The sequence below is a fragment of the Uranotaenia lowii genome, chromosome 2 (assembly GCF_029784155.1).
Source record: "Uranotaenia lowii strain MFRU-FL chromosome 2, ASM2978415v1, whole genome shotgun sequence".
Taxonomy (NCBI): Eukaryota; Metazoa; Arthropoda; class Insecta; order Diptera; family Culicidae; genus Uranotaenia; species Uranotaenia lowii.
In genome coordinates this window covers 245,464,604-245,485,766 of record NC_073692.1, presented here as the reverse complement: position 1 = coordinate 245,485,766, position 21,163 = coordinate 245,464,604, and the positions used below count along the sequence as shown (strand labels likewise).

The window sequence follows — 21,163 nt, the reverse complement described above, 5'->3', positions numbered from 1 at the left end:
GATTATTGCGATTATTTTTGACAAATTTTTGTCATATTTTTTTCAGAACTTTGTCATATTCTAGCCATTTTGCCATATTTTTGTCAGATTTTTGTGATTTTATTGTAAATTTGTTGTTATTATTTTGTCATTTTTGTAAATTTATTGTCAAATATTGGCCCTTATATTAGTTCTGTCAGGTCATTTTATTGTAAAATTTTGATTATAATTTTGTCATAATTTTTTTTCATTTGTCATAGTTTTGCCATTTCTGTGATTTTTTTCTCATATTTTTGTCTAATTTTGTAATATTTGTCATATTTTTTGCTTAATTATTTAACCACATTTGGCGTGTTTTATTCAAAGTTTTGTCATTTGTCACTATTTTTTTGTCATATTTTTAAATTTTAGTAATAGTTGTTCATATTTTCCCACAGTTTTGTTTTATTTTTGTCAATATTTCTTTAGTTTTATAAGCCATGTTATATTTTTGTTTATTCATTTCAGTGCTTTTTTGCAGTTCTCTCAAAATTTTTGTTAAATTTTTGTCAGTAATTTTTCATCTACTTTTTTATCCCTTTTACTCATTTCTTATACTGTGGATGGAACTTACGATTTTCAGTTATTTGTTGCATTTTGAATTAAGCGGAAACCGCCATCTTGTATTTCATAATGGCGTCGGACAGCCAAATTCGACTTCTAGTTATTGAGTACTTCCATTCGATACCCATATTGTGGGAGTTTCGCGTGCTTTTCAGTCACTTCCAACATTTTAAAGTTGAGTGGAAGAGGCCATATTGGATTTCAAGATGGCGTCGGATAGCAAATTCCAACTTCTATCCGTTCAGCCCCTTCACCCTATACACATATTGTGGGGCTTTCATGCCACCGGTCGTTTATTGGCAGTTATAATTTGTTTCAATTGAAAAAGAATGAAACCGCGTTTTTTTTCGAAAATCCGCGTTAAAAAACCGTGCATTTTTCATTACCAACACAGAAACGGCAATGATGATTAAATAAATAAACTTTTGAAAAAGATTTTTTTGATAAATCATTTTACGATAAAAAATATCCGCGAGAATATTTTCAGTGTATGTCCGGATGAACAGGATGCATTCGCGCGATCCAGCCGGGTCTTCGCACGAAAATTCGCTTGCACTGTGGCCGGTCGATGTTTTTTTCAACGTGTTTCAATGAGAAGCGGTTTTTCGCGCGAATTGGAAATTCGCTTCGCACTTCGCACCGCGCTCACTGTGAATTCGACCTTAGCCGTGGTTGTTTGCCGGCGGATTGAATCGAAGGAATATTTTTGTTGTTGCTTTTGCTACACACGCACAGTGCTCGGTTCGCTGGCTGCTGGCGAATTGAATTGAAGGAATGTTTTTTTTTTGTTGCTTTTACTGCATACACACGCACAGCTCGGCCGTGGTTGTTTGCCGGTGGATTGAAGAGATTGAATTAGAAGGATGTTTTTGTTGTTGCTTTTGCTACATTCACACGCACAGTGCTCGGTTCGCTGGCTGCCTGGTGTTGGCCGGTATTTATTTCCATACTTCTTCGTCTTGTGATGCGATAGGGAGGGACGTGAAAGCGTTTTTATTTTGTTTCTTTCAGACATACGCAATTCGGTTAACTTGGGAGATTAATGCCGGTGGGAGCAAATCGAATCAGCATCGATCGCGTTATCTTCTTGTACCAATGATGCTATGTAATTGACTACACGCCATTGGCACAGAGGCTGAATTCTGGGTGTAGAATATTTCATGTTGATCAATGTTGCCCCGGTTACGATACTACATTAGTAAATAGTAATCTCAATTCTGCTATGAATAGTGTATAATGAACTAATTCAAAATCAGTTTTATTCATAAAGGGCCGTTCGATCTGGTTTCCAATTTCAATTGGGTTATATCTTTAATACCACAATATCCAAGAATAAACTCAGTCCTGCTATGAATGGAGGACAATTGATTTAAATCGGTGTTCGTCTTATAAATAGGTTTTTTCAGTTTCATTGATAGATTTTGCTCAAAAAAGATCGTTCTCAAAATTTAAATATCTACATTCTTACTTGCTTGTTATGAGTCAATATTTCTGAAATAAGTACCTTCCCTGAATTTTAATTCAAGTTTTGAATTTTGCATCGTTGTTCAGCTATCAATGACTTGACTGATTTAGCTTAAAAATGATTGTTAGTATATTGTGATATTTAGGAACGCGAAGAAATCTAAGCCGTTGAACTTCAACTCCAAAGTTCAGAATACTTTATCTCAGAAACCACTGAACAAAATTCTTCAATTTTAGTACATTTGATATACTGGAAGAGTTATGTTCAATTTTGTAGGTAGAATAAGTTTTATTATTAGACTCATATCATTTGAGTTATGCTACTTAGTGTAGCATACAAGCGGCAACCGAAAAAACATTCTACTAAAAAATTCTTATAGAAATTTCTATTATAAATAAATTTCATCTTTGAATTTTGATTCACGTTGAGAAAGTTCCATCTTATGAGCTTTCACATTTTGAAATTTTATCGCCAAACATTTATTTTGATTGAATGCTCTTTTTGAATATTGATAGGTTTCTTAAATTTTAAATTCTGATTCTGCAATAAGATTTCATAGTTTCATAGTTTTACGCTAATCTCCAATTTTGGTAACTTTAAGTACCGTACCTGTCTAACAACATGCTTCGTCCTTTCAAGAATTGTTTGTGCTTACCTGCCTGTATCGTTGCAGTCTAAACGGCAGGAAATGAACCGAAAGTTGGTTATATGTACGTAAACTATTGTAGCCTCCCAAGGATATACCCACAGTCAGTATCAGAAGTACGTGTAGGGATAGCTTATTTACACCTGTAGATTTTCCCCCATCCTCGTCACCAGAATCTAAACATCCTCCGTTGACTGGGTAAAGGGTTAAGATGAAGATTACATGTGGACATAATTTCCTTATAAAAGCGTCTGCTGATGTGCTGGAATGGAGAAAAAAAAACCTGCTTTTATCACGCGATGCTTTCCCATGGTTTACAGATGCAAAGCTCTCTACGTGACCAGATGCGAAAGTGATTATTTAGTTAGTGAATTATCGAAGCGGAAAACTAGCAGTTTACCTGGTTCGGTGACATCACATTGGGGCGTCTTTCAAATGCTTGAAACCCTTGAACTCGAGCATGGCGTCTCAGTAAACAGAATAGGGTGAGATCTTTCATTCTTAAAATTACAAACAAAACAAATTCCAGATAAAATGCTTAGAAACAGAATCTTTAAGGTTGAAGTATTAATATATTTATTAAAGCGTTGAAAACATTCGATTTCTCTTCCTAACTTATCTTTTTAGGGGAACATATTTGCATATTTTTCCTGTTTGTTCAGAATGAATCAGTTCAAAAGTACCAAACAGCCGAAATATACTTTCGACACCTGTCACCGAATGAATCCCTAATTGAAAATACCGAAATGACTTTGTCCACCCATTTCTGGTGACACTTAAGAAAGGGCCAGCATTAATTAGAAGAAGGTAACCTTTTTCATGTTGTGTTTTTTTCTCTCCTTTTTGCATGTTTCCTGGTGGCCGCAAACCATCGCAGATCATGTACCGGATAAACTTGACCACGCTCGGACTGCTCCTGGTACTGGGGACGGGCAGCTTGATGTCGGAACCTTCTCAAAACGCGGACGGTAAGTATTTGCTGATAAATTTGCGGTCAAATTAAAATCTCTGCTTCAGTCTTCTTCTTATCAGAAATGGCAATAATCGTTGCCTTTTATGATTAGGATCATTTAATATTTGTCCAGGGCCTGTACAAACTACTGCAAACTTGAGATATCTCTCAAGCTCAATAAACCCGCTAAAATACACGTTGTTAAAAAATCTCAACTTTGAATCTTTGTAAACGAAATTTCAGTTTTTAAGCGACTGCACAGCTCAACCGCTTAAATTGTCATGTCTAATTTCCAATACCAAATTACTTTTGCAAAATTCCATTTCAATAGGACATGATATACCTCAAAGCGCAATAAGTGTAGATTTTTAGTTTAATGGTAAAAATGAAAAATCGGGAAAATCGATACATTTACATGCTAAATGCCTCCAAAATTTAAAAACTACTAAACTACAATCATTACAAGGATTGAAAACAAAAGACAAAAATTACAAAAAAATATAAAAATTACAAGAACTCTGAATAAAGTTACAAAAAAAAGTGAAAGTTTCAGAAATATTATTTTATTTTAACTCAGACAAAAGAAAAGTAATTTTAATAATTAAGAATATTGTGTAGTTTTAATTGCCTAAACAGTTTGACACCTAACCTCAAATTGCACTATAAAGCACAGTATCAAGTACTAAAAAGCCCCAAACAACTAGACCAAGAAAATATACTTCAAGATATGCTGACGACATAACTGAGAAAATTCTTACTGTTGAGTACGCAGTACAAACATGTGTATGAGTCACACACCTTGAAAAGGTTGACACCTTTCCATTGTAACCAAATAGCACCGATTCGTTTTCATTTTCCGTCCCTCTTGAAAAAGGTTGTGGAACATCTTCATTTGACCGTTGCAGGGGAAAATTGAATTTTACAAGCATAATAAAAATAGGATCCCCCAGAAATTGCTTATCGGCTTATTGGCTTATTATGTATGGAGGGTGGCCGTGGGAGTCGAATAATACTATCGGATGCTTCCGAAAAACAATTGAATCAGAATTTTTTATGCGATGTTGTGATTTGTGCTGTTTACAAAACATCCAGGTCTCATAAATACTCGTCTCTACTTATGCATGCATCCAGAAATGCTATTTTTTACGTTCGACTTCTAATAAAAACATTTCTTAAATGGTTATCCTTTTCAATTATGTCTAGGTTCGATGAAGGATTTATACGATTACCTGCTACAACGAGAGTACCCCGCCCCAGTGTCGTACGCGGATCACCAAATAAAACGGAAAGCGGTTCGATCGCCCTCGCTAAGGTTACGATTTGGACGGCGCAGTGATCCATCGCTCCCGGTACAACCTGAGGTAAGAACCTTGTATGGCCAGTATCTTTAGATTGGAATATTTTCATCTTTCAACCGGAGAATTTAGAATTTATACATTTACGGTTCATTTCAAAACTAATTTAGATAGGGTTAAGAAAATAACGAACATGGCTGTACCTTTTTGGACAAAATTGAGAACATAACTTTTATTTTTAAAATTAGCTAAGCGTGCATTGTTTCAGATTTTTGAAGTTTTGTATTAAAAAAATGCAAATGCAAATTATGAGGACGGTCAAAAAATCCGTTTGACACACTATTGAGTTGAGAAACTCCATGCTTAAGAATCAACAGGCAATGGTAAAAAACTGCCTAACAATGTGGTTTTGGATATGTCACGTATTTAGAACGAGAGCAGCTTCCGTTGAATAGCTCAAAACGTTTCAAAAAGTATACAAATTAACAAATTTCAACTTCATGGAGCATTTTTAGAGGTGGGTCAAGAATCCTCGTAAAATCAAAAATTCTCAATGGATTAGGTTTTATCGCTGTGCATATGGAATGGACAATGCCAAGCATGCAGTTCAAAGTGGGACAAATTAAAAAATGGCAGCAAAACAAACCCGGCTGTTATGGTTTGAAGTCAAATTACCATCTTGTTAACCCTAATCCGCTCTTGAGTATCAATATGACACTATTGGAAGTTTGGCGCCTTGTAACTTTATTCGGGTGCATCCAAATAAAAATATATCTTAAAACCGATCTATCTCTCTTGTTTCTCTACCGATATTAACAAATTTTATAGTTTTAGAAACCTCGTAATGTAATTCAAAGTACAGTAGTTTTTATACCACTTTTGTACATTGTAACTTCATCTTCCTTGGACACTTAGTAAATTTTTTTTACCATTCCATAGCTGATCTACATTCGTTTTTCCGAAGCATGTTTTTTTGGATTTTTTTCTTAAACTTTGAATAACGAAAAACTGAAGTTTTATAGCTGAACATTTTAAGAGATTTATATTTACATATTCATATTCATAGTTACATTACGAGGTTTCCAAAACTATAAATTTTGAAAATATCGGTTGGGAAAATTAGTTTTAGTCAGGAGTGTCAAATGGACCCTCCAGGGACTGTAACAATTAAAAATTTCAGGGACAGATGAGGGTTAAAAAAGAGTAATGATTTCGTGATTCCAATTAAGTTTTCGAAGAGCGTAGCAGAAAAGGCTTGCTGGACACTTTCGACTGGACACTTTCGACTCAGAGTCTGTTGTTACTAGACCCGAACGAAAAGTTCCCAGAGTAGAAAGAGTTGGCTCTGACGTAGGCCAAGCGGGAGTTCAAGTACCGGACTTGCACTTTTTTAACCACTCAGGAAGACCCAGGTGTCAGAGTTTGCGATCACTATGAGGTCTTTGAGGAACACGATTGAATGCTTCAAAGAAATTAACCTACCTATACAGTTTCTTGTCCAGTGTTGCTGACGTTTTTCGAGTTTCAGTACTACAAAATTTGTAAATACTTTTCGGCTTAAGATGGTAGATCGTTTTACAATGAATCAATGTTGAACATCGTCAACTCATCTACACTGAATTAACTTTCTTTTGCAAAACATCGTAAAGAGTTACCAGAAATTTAGAGTCATCAGATGCCACGATTTCGGAATACTTGAAGAACATCAATTCGATAAGGTTTAATTTTCTTGAATAAGATAATTAAAATCTTAAAAGGAAAATTGAGTGCTTACTTCAATCTCATTGTTTAGGCATAAAAATCGGTCCTCTACAGCAACGAGCCAGGCAGCACGACTTCGACACGGCACAATCACCGACGGCGCAAGCACCGACGGCGCAACCATCGACGAAGCGACTACCGGCGGCGTTATTACTATTAAGTTATTACTATTCATTGTTCAATAAGGGGGAGGTTGCCAGGTTGCCAAATTTTGTCTTAGTTTGTCCTCTACTGATACCTACTACGGAAAGTGGATGCTTACAGGTTGCTATTTTCAGGGTGGCCACCCATTCGGGAAAAACGGGAAAAGCGGGAAAAAGAAGGGAATTGAAATCCAACGGGAAAAAAGCGGGAAAAAGCCGGGAATTTTTTCAAAAAGTCGGGAATTTTTGGCTCAGGGAAAGTCTGTTCAATGAAGTTTAGTCGAGAATCGAAACAAGTGGAAATATATTGACTGTGACCTCTTTCCAATTGACTTCGACCTATTTCTACCAGGTCCAAACGAATCCCCCTGCCGAGCTGGATCGGTTTCGATTAGTTTGAACTTGCTTCATTGAACAACAAAAGGATGTTCCCGAACAGCCAGATTGCTAATCGAATAGAAATGGGAAAAACAAAAATAAGATATTTTATTCCACACAGTATTGCTCCCTATTTTTCGAATGAAGTTTTCAATTTACTACAGAATTGCAGCGAGTTAGTATTAGGGGGATCGAAGTAGTCAACGACAGGAAAATGACGTGTTTTTCCCAGCTCCAATTTTCTTAAGTTAATCTGAAAAGATTATTGTTATTTCGGCAGAAATTAAGTGTTATTATCGTTATTATGTCGATATGGAAGGCTTTAAATGGAGCAAACGATGTGTGTGGATTACGGAACACCCCAACTGTTATAAGCTTTTGCAGCGGTCAACAATTCCGAGCGAGCTGATCAAGCGGCATGAAGTTGTTCTTTTCTGCCGGTTGAAGTCTTGCGGTACAGCATTGGTCATTTCTGCACACCATGTGGAAACTGTATTCCGAGGGTCCTTTCAAGCCTGATTCAAATATGTTCTTGGAGGAGTAGTAAGAAGTCCTCAAGCTAAGTATTCAGTATTTTATCTACTTTTAAATCTTTAGTTTTATCTGTTGAAAAGGGTCTCAATTTTGTTTTTATTTAACCCCGATTTGAATTTGATTAATATTTCTTTGCGGTTTCATCTTTATTTTGAGATAATACAATATATTTTGAACTACTCTTGTATGAGAATAAATAATAAATTGAGGCTAGCTAGAAATTGAACCATAAATTTTCAAAACAATTATGTAGTCATAATTTTTAAGATCGAATTTTTTACAACTTTGTTCTGGTAAACTTTAAAGTTTCTGATTCATCATGAATATGTTTGACAAAAATTGATTTGAAAGTTTATGAGTTTATTAGGGAAAGTAAATAAAAGATTTCGATTTATGTAATATATAATTATTTTTTGGGGGTTTCATTTATGTTTTCTTTGTTTTTAAAGTTAAAATAGGTTGAACGCTTTAGAATGCTTCTTTTCATCATATTAAAATACTTATGCGTTTCATAAAATATCACTTATTCATGTTAAACGTCTCGAGATTGTTGTTCATAAGCCTCACTGTTAGTTCTAGGAGTTTCAGTAGGAAACTTTAGGTGCATAGGAGGTGTAGGACGAAATTATCACCCGCAATGCTGGCCTAGCATCTCACAGGGTTTACCTTCCCCAAATTTTACCCCTCTGAAACCTCCCCACGTTTATGGGTGGATCGTAGAGATCTCTGCATCTACCGTTTAAGTAAACGTGAGTCACTTAAAGCGACTTATGTACCCTTCTCTATCCCCACACAGTCCGCAGGGTTCGGCCAGGGCACCTTCAACATTCTGTGAGGGCAAGTTTTCCAATTTAAGAGATTCTATAATCTAAGGCAACGAATTGGAAGACTTTGCTTCTTTTGAAATTGCATGTCAGGAAGTGTAACACCAGAAGAAGGTGATGCAATTCTTAATGACAGTAATTTCATAAAACCGAGAGTTGACTAGTAGCGCCAACCGAAGTTTTAGGGGACTGTTTCTGCGAATGCGAATGCGAATGCGAATTGCAGCGAGTTAGTATTACTAGGATTTGATGAATCGTTAAAAAAGATTGTGCAGAAGCAACAAATGGATATTGGTGCGCGCTTCTGGAATCAAAACACAAACCTAGTTGAACCTATATGAACAGCAAGGCACAAGAACTTGTTTCGAATCCGGCGAACGAGATTCTCACCATTGGACTTCACACTGTACATAACTCGTTCAAGGAGGGACTGAGGAAAAGTGAATGGAATTTGGATGAATTTTTGAGGGCGCCTGTTCAAAAATATTCCTCTTAGAAGGGCAGATTATACTGCAGTAACGGGTTCAACTATATTTCCGTTAAATTTTGTGACGTTCGGTAGGTGGAAAATGAACGTGCTGCCAAAATGCTACCGTACCTCAAAGGGTTTGTTGTTTTTCCATCGATTTCCCGGTCGAAGGTATTCGACCTTGTTGCTAAAGCTGTAGGTGATAATTTGCTGGGACTAAAGTCCTTTTTACGCGAGTATCAGACAGAAGCACTGATAATTCCGTTTCTCTTCGATGATTTAACCGGGCTTGTAAGAGCATTGATGGAGAAAGTTGTAAAGCCTGAACGACTAAACGTAAAATCAAAAACACTTATTGGAATTGAACTCTCGAAAATAAATCCTCTACCTCCTGGAAGCGTAGAAATTGGATTCTCAACTAAATCGGCAATTAAGAAAGCAAAAGAGTATGGTCATTAGACTGAGTCGATTTGGGATTTTTTTTGTCAATTGAATTTTATGTGTATCAATGCGAAAAGACATACCCCTATTTAACTGCTAATAACTTTTTTGCCTAATGAGATACAAAGTTAAGGTCTTGGACAAAGTTGTTCAGCGGAAAATTTCCCTTAGGAATTTTATAAATTGGCACAAAAACCATCAGCTGGCTCGGCTCCACAAAAGAAACAGAAACGATGTTGATTTTTCAGTGCAAAATATTAAATTCTTCCATACAAACCTAAAAGTTCAAATTTACTCATGTAAACGATACTTAAAAATTCTGCAAGAAAACATGGATGAGTTTTGGACCAAGACGAAGCTTTTAAGACCCCAGGGTTTGGGAAATTCGAAAATGATCCCAAATCGACTCAGTCTAATGGTCATGTTTCCGACAAGGATATCCTTGTATTCAGAAATAGCTGTCGTTCGTTTTACTGTGGATTTTTGAATAAAATGGCCATACGATCTCCCGTGTCTTATCTCATCACTCGGTATTTATCGTGCGTTAATCCCGATGAGATTGCACACTATCCAGAATTTGCCAACAAACGTTAAGACCTGTGTCTAGAAGTATTTGTTGACAAGCAACACTTAAGTAGAGCTTGTGCCGATAAAATTAAGGACGAATTCGGACAATTATATGCAATACCTTCATCTTCAATAAAAACATCATTTCGGGATATCGAAGAAAAACACAACGATTGGACATTTTTGGATGGAACTTATTAGCGAATCGAAAAAGGAATTAATTGGTTAACATAACTGAAACAAAAATCATGTAAAATATCATAAACCTCCAAAAGAAAGCTTAATCGATTTTAGTTTATATGGTTTCAAAAATGAATATTCGAAAATTTCTTTAGTTTTCTGTTGTATAAAACCGGGAATTTCGTGAGACCATGCGGGAAAAAAACGGGAAAAATGCGGGAAATCAAAAATTGATTTTGAGTGGCCACCCTGTATTTTTGTACTCATCGAAACCGTCCTGGATAAAAATTTTACAAAGTCTTCGATAAATGGCTAAATCCTTAATTGGATTTACAGCAGGAGGGGGTAGAGGGTGGGGGGAGTACGCTCAAATTAATTCTAATATCTACACACAGCTGGTCAAATACAAATTTTCTAAAAGATTGGAAATAATAATTTTTCCATCATCCAAATCTACTCAACATCCTTAGAGAAAGTTCACTCGTGTTGAGAAAAAGTGTTAGAAATTTCGACATTTGTGGTACATTTTAAAATTCTACCATGCGAAAAATATTTCAAGATCTTTGGCCGTTGTACTTTTTTACAACACTGTGTCTAAGTCAGCCGTATGTGATAGAAATCAAACTATTTTTGCGTCACAGCATGCGAAAATAAAACACGTGTTGTAAAAAAATACAATGGTCAAAGATTTTGAAAACATTTTTTCATGGTAGAATTTTTAAAATGAGCCACATGTGTCGAAATTTCTACCACTTTTTCCCAACACGAGTGAACTTGCTCTTAGAGCAAGTGGTAGAAATTTTGACATTTTGAAAGTTTTACCATGCAAAAATGGTTTCAAGGTCTTTGAGCGTTGTATTTTTTTACAGCACTGTTTCTATTTCAGCCGTATGTGATAGAAATATTGCTATTTTTACATCACACCATCCGAAACTACAACACGTGTTGTTAAAAAATTTGAAGGCCACAGATCTTGAAAGTGTTTTTGCATGGCAAAATTTTCAAAATGTGCAAAAAGTGACAAAATTTCTACCACTTTTTCCCAACACCAGCGAACTTGTTCTTAGTTGAGATTAGTTTCGTGATAGTTCAGTAGCCATCGAGAGAGGTGAAGTAGGCGTTGCTCCTGCCAACTATAGACGCACGGATCCAAATTAGTTAAAAATGTTTCCTCTCGGAGACAACTTATCTGGTGAGATCCAACATTTTATCCAAGTTTTAGACTATAACATTGAATTATTTTTATAAAAAAAATTATATGAAGCTTTAGGCAGGGAACCCCACGTTTTATTCCTTCCATCATATCAGTATCTTTCGCGGTATTTACAACATGGTTGGCATGGCCGTAATAATTTCTGCAATGCATGTTTGTCTATGTTGAGAAAAAAAGAAGAAGAAGAAGTGATAGTTCTATAGCCATCGAAAAGTATAATGCTGTGGGGAAATTTTCTGGCTTGACGATGAATAATTTCCCCATTTCACATTTTACATTTTTTATTACTTAAAAAAGTTACCGTAAACTGTAACTATAATCACTTTTTTCATTAATTATCAACAAATAAGAAAGAGCTACTTTTTCGTAACACTTTGAAGTTTTAAAATACTCTTTGAAAAGCGTTTTCAGTTATTTCGATAATTTTTATTGAAACTTCAAGGATTTTCACGCCCCATTTTTCCCATTATTGATTCTTACCATTCGTACACATGAAAAAAGGTACCAGAAAAACTACGTTTATCAAAATTTAAATGAATCAGCTACACCTGTTCCAACGAACTTAGTTAACATTAATTTCGCTGAATATATTATAAATACCTTTATTGAAGTGTAGGGGAAACAAACCTATTTCATAGTGATTTTGTTTGTTTATTTGTTCTCACTCATCAGGAAGACGATCTTATCGATCAAAAATCCATCCGGGCTCCACAATTACGGTTACGATTCGGAAGAGGCGATCCACTGTGGACATCTTTCAACGAGAATGCCCTGCTCGAAGAAAACTTCGTTAAGCGAGCCCCAACGCAAAGGCTCCGGTGGGGTCGTTCTGGAGGTGGACTGGTAAGTTTCGATTCTCAGCTTCAGGCTTGTTTAGGAAAGTGTGCAATAGAGAGTGACCTAATTTGCTTCGGCATCATTCTTTCATATTATGCACAGTTCCACAGTGCCGACGATGTCATGCAACAGAAATCAATTCGAGCCCCTCAGCTGCGACTCCGGTTCGGTCGAAGCGATCCCTCCTGGGCAGTTTTTAACGAGCATCAGCTGAATGGACAGACGGCAGCAAAAAATCTTCAATTTGGACAAACGAACGACCCAGCGTTAGTGGAATCAGGAGATGTAAGTTTTACTCGCTAAAGCTAGATAATGTTGCATTTCATAGATATCCATATATTTTCCCGAATGGGACGATAAATAGGTAACTGTTTTGAGGATAACTCATGCTTTGTGTCATCCAAAACCTGCCGTTTACATCATATCAATATAAACAAAGCTTTGAAAATTACGCTCATAGTAAACTCCACACTGTAGGTATTGAATGAACGATTCAAAAATGTCGCATGACTACTTACAGTTGAAGTTGAATGAAAAAAAATTGTAACATACTATGTTACAATACAGTAACTTTAGAAGCGAAAATACATTGAATTACGAAATTTTAACTCATATTTAAAAATTGCTACATAAGCAGAAACATTCAATGAGAAATATGTTCTATTCATACATCAGCAGCATCCCTTGTAGGTAGGTGGCACTTGTTTTGCAATAAATGTTACACCCGCGTATGGTTGTTTAGGAATTCCTTTTATGGCGTGCTCGAGAGGAAAAACAATGCCAGCAGCTGTAAATTGCGCGTTCTATTTACGGCTAGTAGTAAAAGGACAAGAAGCCACCATAAACATCGGATATGGCTGTCCAGAAATGTGAACTGGAAGAAACATACTCCAAACATATGTAAAATAAAATTTATGTGCAACTAACAGAGTTATGAGACATTGAAAGTGGAAAATTGTTATGGGAACAAGAAATTCAAATAATATTAGAGCTGGGAATGAATGCAAAACGACAGTTAAATAAGTAGGTAATTAAATCTGAGAAGTAAATCACATTATTAAATGTAATGATTTATCAAAAAAAAATCCCTTCTTCCAAACTTTCAACTGGAAGTTGAAAATCTCCAATCAAATTTTAGTGAAACTCTAAAACTAAGAAACCTCTAGTGTCGTAATCCCGGCTAAGGGTTTCCGTAAAACCCTTAACATCACATCATGTTTGCTACTTTTGTCACTCTTCAAATTTTGGTGAACCGACTGGATATATTTTGTATATTTATCAAAATGAAAAAAGACAATTAAAAATTACTTTAAATTCATCTGGTTTTTAATAAATTGATGAACTAATCATAGAACATGATTGAATTGAAAGTAAAATACGTATTGAGTTTTCCTGTTCCTGTTTTACTTTTTTTAATTGCATGAATTATGAATCTAGCAAATTTTTATCGATGGAAATAATTTCATTTATCACTGCCACTAACTAAGACATTTATGCAAACAAACGAAATTGATTTTCAAGTTCTTTAAAATTAAAATAGTTTAAAATTAGTAACAACTTTTTTAACATTATTTATATAATTGCCAATTGAATTTTTGAGGTATTCAGGTAGTTTGCAATGTTTAACAATATTGAAATAGAATATGAATATAAAAACAAACTCCCCGAACCATTATGAATTGATTAGTATGCATTATATGGCTCAAATATGAAAAAAAAGTTACCATCAGCTTCAAAAAAATAGTTCCATGTTCTGTCAAATGGATAAAATTTGGTAAAAATGTCCATCAATCATATAAACAAAAAAGAAATACTTTTCCAAAAACAGATTCCTCAATTTTAAAGGCAATTTTCCAAGAGCTCATCTTGACTTGTTTAAATTTATTTGAGTTATTTATTCCTGTTAAAAAGCGTTCATTTTGAAATTATTTTAAATCATAGTACTGCCCCTACTCGCATAACAGTCCCATATGGATAGGAAACGCTAACAATACGGGACTGTTATGCGAGTAGGGGCAGAGTACTCATATGTATGTTTTCCATTTTTTTAATGCGTTTCAAAATGTGTTTAAAAAAAAGCAATTACAGCTTCAGTCATTAGCAATTTCACGCAAATTATTGAGTATTACCATCATCAAATTTACGAAAAAAAAATCTCAATTCCAATCCCACACAAATTTTCAATTTGTTTCACTCAAACACGAATTAGCTCTTACAAGTGCTGTTAATTTATGAAGAAGATTTTCATGAAAAACATTGAGCAAAAGAATTGCATTTTTTTAAGTCTATGTTCAATAGCTGATTTTAAAAGATTTTAATGTCCTGAATTCGCATCTTTTGTCAAATATTATCTATCATTTCTAGTTTTAGTGATAAGTCGTTTATAAGTTTCAATGTGTTAATTTTGAGTAAAATCCATCATTGATAACTCTGATGAATCAACATGAAAAATAAAATCTGATTTTTATTTTTTTAAACCTCTAGTTTCAGATATCATACAATGCTTAAAATATGACAATTCTACAATCTTCAGAAATTACAAAAAAATGCTTCACAACTTTTTCTGACATCACTAAATTGCTGCTATTCGCCAGACTGTCCCATATGCATCTTCATCATTTTTCAGTTTATCTCAAAAATCGTTCTTATGCCCTGAGTTCTTCAATGTAGACTAAAAACTTTTACAACACTTTGTTCTCATCATATATGAAACAATACCAAGTCATGTCTGTCGCATATGAAATATATAAATCGAAACAAGTACCACTATATTTTTGCTTGTTAAAATATGAATGGTTAAAAATCACCAAAATTTACTTCTACAATTTGAATGAAATTATTCAACGGATAAATCTAGTAGAACAATTATTGACGTTGAGTACCAAAATTATGCAAAAAATGGGCGAAATAAGAATAGTATTTACCCCTTACGTTTTTTTTTCATAATTCAAGATTATTTCTTAAAATTTACTGTGTAAAAGTGAATGATAACGCTTCTACGAACTATGTGAATAGATAACAGCATTTTTTTTGTCTTCATTGAGAGACTTTCAGCCTTTGGCTGGCTCGTCTCTAATAGATAACAGCATTTTAAGGCGTTTTTTAGTATCCCAAAGGTTTTAAAGAAGCTCCTGGACAATTCACTTTTTTTTTAGAATTTTGCTTAAATTATTACTACCTTAAAAAGCGAAAAAGTCGCCAGCGTACAACAGAGTATAATCTAATTATAATAAAAGGTTATAAAAATACCAAAATAATGAATAATTAATAGTATATTTAGCGCCTGCGTGAAGGCATGGCATAGATTTGAGATGAAAAATTACATGAACTTCATAACTCATCTAAGAATTGCATGATGCATATTTTCTGAGAACAATTACAATCACATGGGTGTTCAATTGACCAACATTAGCTATTAATCTCTAGGAGGCATTGCATCACTTACATATTAAACCCATTGAGCCAAAGGAGTACAAGTGCATGAAAGAAAATTTTTAGGAACACACCTTTAAGATGTTGTGTTTGACCATTTATCATTTTTTTTTTCGAGTGTATAAATATATAAATAATTGAAAAAGTCTAAAAAAATTACCAAATATATATTGATATATGAAGAATCGTTTGACGTTGATAACTTTAAATCAAACATTTTTGTACTATTACCCTTTTGGCTCTGAGGGCCTCATAAATGTACAAACAATCAAAAACTGCAATTTTTTTGACTGACATAAGTTTCACTCAACAGATTAAATGTTTACTACAACATTTGTGCACAGAATTCGCCTGCTTTCAAGTTAAGTTTCAAACTCAAAGAAATGTGATTTTTTTTTTTCAAAAGCAATAATATTTATGATTAACCTAAAGCAGTGGTCGGCAACCTTTTGAGTAAGAAGAGCCGAAAATTTCAATTTTTTTAAATCTCAAAATTCGAAAGAGCCACATTTGTTAGCTGCAATGCAATGTCTATCAAAAACTTCTAAATTTTTCTATTCGCAATTTCAATTAAAAATCCTAAAAAAACAAAAGTTTTTCACACTTTGTCTCCAGCAGCACTAGATTTTGGAAACAAAGGGTTGATTTTAAAGAGAACTTTAAAAATTTTGAATTTTTTCTGCAACACTGTAGGATTTTATTCTGTTTCTCACGATTGACATAAGTTTTCTTTCTGTTTTCTGGCCCTCATTCAGTTTAAAAAGAGAATTTAATTAAATTTTTAAACAGGCTGAAACATATATTAAATTTTTAAATTTAAAAGCATAAATCTTAACTAATTGTGGTCATGGTTGTTCATGGTTGTTAAAAAAATAGAATCTTCAATATAAGGGACTTAGAAATGTTTTGTGAAATTTGTGAAATTTTGACTCTGAAACCAAAATATTAAGTAAAACATATAAAGAAAACAAGAGCTGTGAATGATTCTCAACTCTTGTATGTTGATTCTAAAGTTCTTCACAGTCAGATTGCTACTTAAAAATCTTTAAATTTTCAGAAGAATATTGATAGAGCCCCACAATAGACATCAAAGAGTCTTAAGAGAGTCTCGGAAGAGTCCTGATTTATGTGTCTTAAGAGTGTGAAGTTATTTTGAAAAAAAAAGATTAAAAAGAAAGTCGAAGAAATTTCCAAAGAATGGGCTCAAATGAGTTTCAATCTTCTCTGGGAAAAAAATCCTAAAAGAGTTTCAAAGCAGTCGTAAAAGTGTCTCCAAAATACCTTAAAATATCTCCAGAGTCCTGATAACTGTAAATAAATCTTAGAAGAGTTTTGAAACAGCCTCACAACAGTCATAACAATCCCGAAACAATCTTTAAAAAGTTTAAAAGGACAATTTAAAAGAAACTAAAATATCTAAAAAAGGGCTCCAGAGAGCCTCGAAATTCTTTCAGATAGTCTCAGTAAGTCATAAAAAAGTTTAAGGTCAAATTAAAAGCAGTCTCAGACCAATCTCAAGATTTCTGAAAGAGCGTCTAATGGCTTCGAAATAAGCTTCTACGGTTGTTCTGAAAACAGTCTACAAAGAGAATTGAACCAATCTTAAAATAATTTTGATAGGGTTTCAAACGAATCTCATAAGACTCTGTGGACCACCTAAGAATCATTCCATGTGAGTCTTGTCTCAATTTGAAAAACTATTTTGCATTTGTGATTTCTGAATTGATAATTTTTATTTCGCTTGTCTTGATGTTTCTTTTCAAACTTAAATTTGATAGTCATACACGTTATTTTAATTTGATACAAAAATAAATGCTGTTCGTCAAAGTTAATGATGTTTATTCCGATTTGGTATATATTTGACAGAAATATACAATATTTGCAATTGACGTTGAAGAGCTACAACTTTTCACTCAAAAAGCCACATCGCGAGCCACAAGTTGCCAACCACTGACCTAAAGATATGTATAATGTTCATTGTATGTACATACATACCTATGTACATACATACAATGTGTATACATGTCTTTCATACGATCCTAATCTATCTAATGATGACAAGAATTTCATTTTTTTTTCTGGAATGACAACTATGTTGAATTTTTTTCCTAAGTCCGCATACTGAAGAAAGGTGCTTTTGTTGAAAAAAAAAACCATGTTTCAATGTTTGTAATCGTTAAAAAGTTTAAGCATCATCCTCGCAGACACATGTTACCAGTTACGGCCAACACGACCATTTCATTGTAGTTCGCGGTACCGTCATTAGCCCCCAGAGCCTTTCTTTGCGGTTCTCTGCTGAGCTCCAACTTCACTAAACAGGGCGCGCGATACATCCAACACAACCAACTAACAGCGATTGTTGCTTTCACCGGTAATTGCTTTGCAGCGAAAAACGCCTTCTCTGCCTTTTTGTGTGTGGCTTTTCCCCTTTCCTTTCTTTTTTTTCTGAATTCCCCTGATGCTTACGTCTGCAAAAACGTTTATCACTCCGGTCAAATAATATCTCCGCACATGTACAAACAGTCCTCATCCTCACCTACAAGACGGGGATCAACATACAAACACTGAACCTGGCCACGGCCCTACGGCACTAATTATCAAAGGCGTTAAATTTACACCATAAGCTAGACACAAATTAACATAATCCGGATGGAGTAGGTGAAAATTATCCTTGTGATCATCGGATGTGAAACAATCTACAAACTCTTGCCATAACATTTAGCTGGCACAACGTGGTCTGATTAGAGTAGAGTGCTGCCTACATTTCGACGGTGATTGGACGCCTAGCTTAAGACTTAGACAATGGAAGTTAACCGCATTCAACCCAAAGTGGATGAAAATACCTCTGAGAGATGCGATAAAATCAAAAATAGTACATCTCTCCAGATAAAATATCTATCTAAGAAGTTGCTTCAAGTCTTTGTTGTGCTGTGAGTCAGCTCCATTCACAATAAAATTCGACCGTGTCGAAATGAGCTATGGAATGGGTAAAGTTATTCCCGCATCAGCTTCTGGTAGATAAACTTAACCGATAGGAATGTTAGCCAAGTGGCGTGGAGTCTTTCTGTTCAGTCACTTCTTGAATAGAGAGAAACGTATGTCTACGAGACGATGCTACATACACGTTAAACTCATAGTGGTTACACACTCACCTGAGTACCAAATTAACTCAGTGAGGAATTATGTTCAGCATTTTCATTTAATTAGCTCATCACACTTGATAAAAGAAAAAGATGACTTATGAAACGTTTAACTTGGAGCTTTATTTTCATATATAAAACCGATAGACGGGTGCCTTAACGGGATTGCACATGACACCCTTTCAAATTTTAAACGAGTTTCAAATCAAAATCAAAACTGATGGAAACCAAAACATTTAAATATGAATCATTTGAATGATCCAAAAGCATCGAATAAATGTGTCTTCAACAATCGGATTCAAAATTGTGACTCACTTCATTAGGGATAAGAAATGGATCATTTAGAAAATTGATCCAGATCCAAATTGAAATCAGATTCAGAATAGAGATTCAGAATCCAGATTCCGATTCAGATTCAAAATACAGATCCACGATTAAGAATTCAGATTCAAAAATCAGATTCAGCATCAAAATTAGGATTCAAAATTAAAATTCAGAATTCAGATTCTGAATTCAGAAATCAGATTCAGAATTCAAAATTCAGGTTCAGATTTCAGATTCCGCGTTCAGATTTAGAATTCAGATTCAGAATTCAGATTCAGAATTCAGATTTCAGATTCAGAATTCATAATAAGAATTCAGAATTCAGATTCAAAATTCAGATTCAGAATTCAAAATTCAGATTCAGAATTCAGATTCAGAATTCAGATTCAGAATTCAGATTCAGAATTCAGATTCAGAATTCAGATTCAGAATTCAGATTCAGAATTCAGATACAGAATTCAGATTCAGAATTCAGATTCAGAATTCAGATTCAAGATTTCAGATTCAGAATTCAGATTCAGAATTCAGATTCAGAATTCAGATTGAGAATTCAGATTCAGAATTCAGATTCAGAATTCAGATTCAGAATTCAGATTCAGAATTCAGATTCAGAATTCAGATTCAGAATTCAGATTCAGAATTCAGATTCAGAATTCAGATTCAGAATTCAGATTCAGAATTCAGATTCAGAATTCAGATTCAGAATTCAGATTCAGAATTCAGATTCAGAATTCAGATTCAGAATTCAGATTCAGAAATCAGATTCAGAATTCAGATTCAGAATTCATATTCAGAGTTAGGATTTAGAATTAAGATTCAAATTAAGATTCAAAATTAGATGCAGATTTCAAAATTCTATATTCTGAATCTGAATTCAGATTCAGAATTCAGATTCAAAATTAAGATTCAGAATTCAGATTCAGAATTCAGATTCAGAATTCAGATTCAGAATTCAGATTCAGAATTCAGATTCAGAATTCAGATTCAGAATTCAGATTCCGAATTCAGATTCAGAATTCAGATTCAGAATTCAGATTCAGAATTCAGATTCAGAATTCAGATTCAGAATTCAGATTCAGAATTCAGATTCAGAATTCAGATTCAGAATTCAGATTCAGAATTCAGATTCAGAATTCAGATTCAGAATTCAGATTCAGAATTCAGATTCAGAATTCAGATTCAGGATATAGATTCAGAATTCAGATTCAGAATTCAGATTCAGAATTCAGATTCAGAATTCAGATTCAGAATTCAGATTCAGAATTCAGATTCAGAATTCAGATTCAGAATTCAGATTCAGAATTCAGATTCAGAATTCAGATTCAAAATTCAGATTCAGAATTCAGATTCAGAATTCAGATTCAGAATTCAGATTCAGAATTCAGATTCAAAATTCAGATTCAGAATTCAGATTCAGAATTCAGATTCAGAATTCAGATTCAGAATTCAGATTCAGAATTCAGATTCAGAATTCAGATTCAGAATTCAGATTCAGAATTCAGATTCAGAATTCAGAATTCAGATTCAGAATTCAGATTCAGAATACAGATTCAGAATTCAGATTCAGAATTCAGATTCAGAATTCAGATTCAGAATTCAGATTCAGAATTCAGATTCAGAATTCAGATTCAGAATTCAGATTCAGAATTCAGATTCAGAATTCAGATTCAGAATTCAGATTCAGAATTCAGATTCAGAATTCAGATTCAGAATTCAGATTCAGAATTCAGATTCAGAATTCAGATTCAGAATTCAGATTCAGAATTCAGATTCAGAATTCAGATTCAGAATTCAGATTCAGAATTCAGATTCAGAATTCAGATTCAGAATTCAGATTCAGAATTCAGATTCAGAATTCAGATTCAGAATTCAGATTCAGAATTCAGATTCAGAATTCAGATTCAGTATTCAGATTCAGATTTCAGATGCAGATTCAGAATTCAGATTCAGAATTCAGATTCAGAATTCAGATTCAGAATT

The 21,163-nt window shown here is 34.2% G+C and overlaps 1 protein-coding gene across 1 annotated transcript in view; it reads left to right on the top strand.

Annotated features, from left to right (window-relative positions):
- The window catches only part of LOC129748177 (short neuropeptide F), a 110,384-nt gene that overhangs the window by 84,577 nt on the left and 4,644 nt on the right, over nucleotides 1-21,163 (top strand). The window contains exons 3-6 of the mRNA XM_055742685.1: nucleotides 3,571-3,661; nucleotides 4,849-5,006; nucleotides 12,123-12,293; nucleotides 12,390-12,572. Of these exons, the coding sequence (XP_055598660.1) occupies nucleotides 3,574-3,661; nucleotides 4,849-5,006; nucleotides 12,123-12,293; nucleotides 12,390-12,572 (600 nt within the window). The 5' untranslated portion in view covers nucleotides 3,571-3,573. The remainder of the gene's footprint in view (nucleotides 1-3,570; nucleotides 3,662-4,848; nucleotides 5,007-12,122; nucleotides 12,294-12,389; nucleotides 12,573-21,163) is intronic.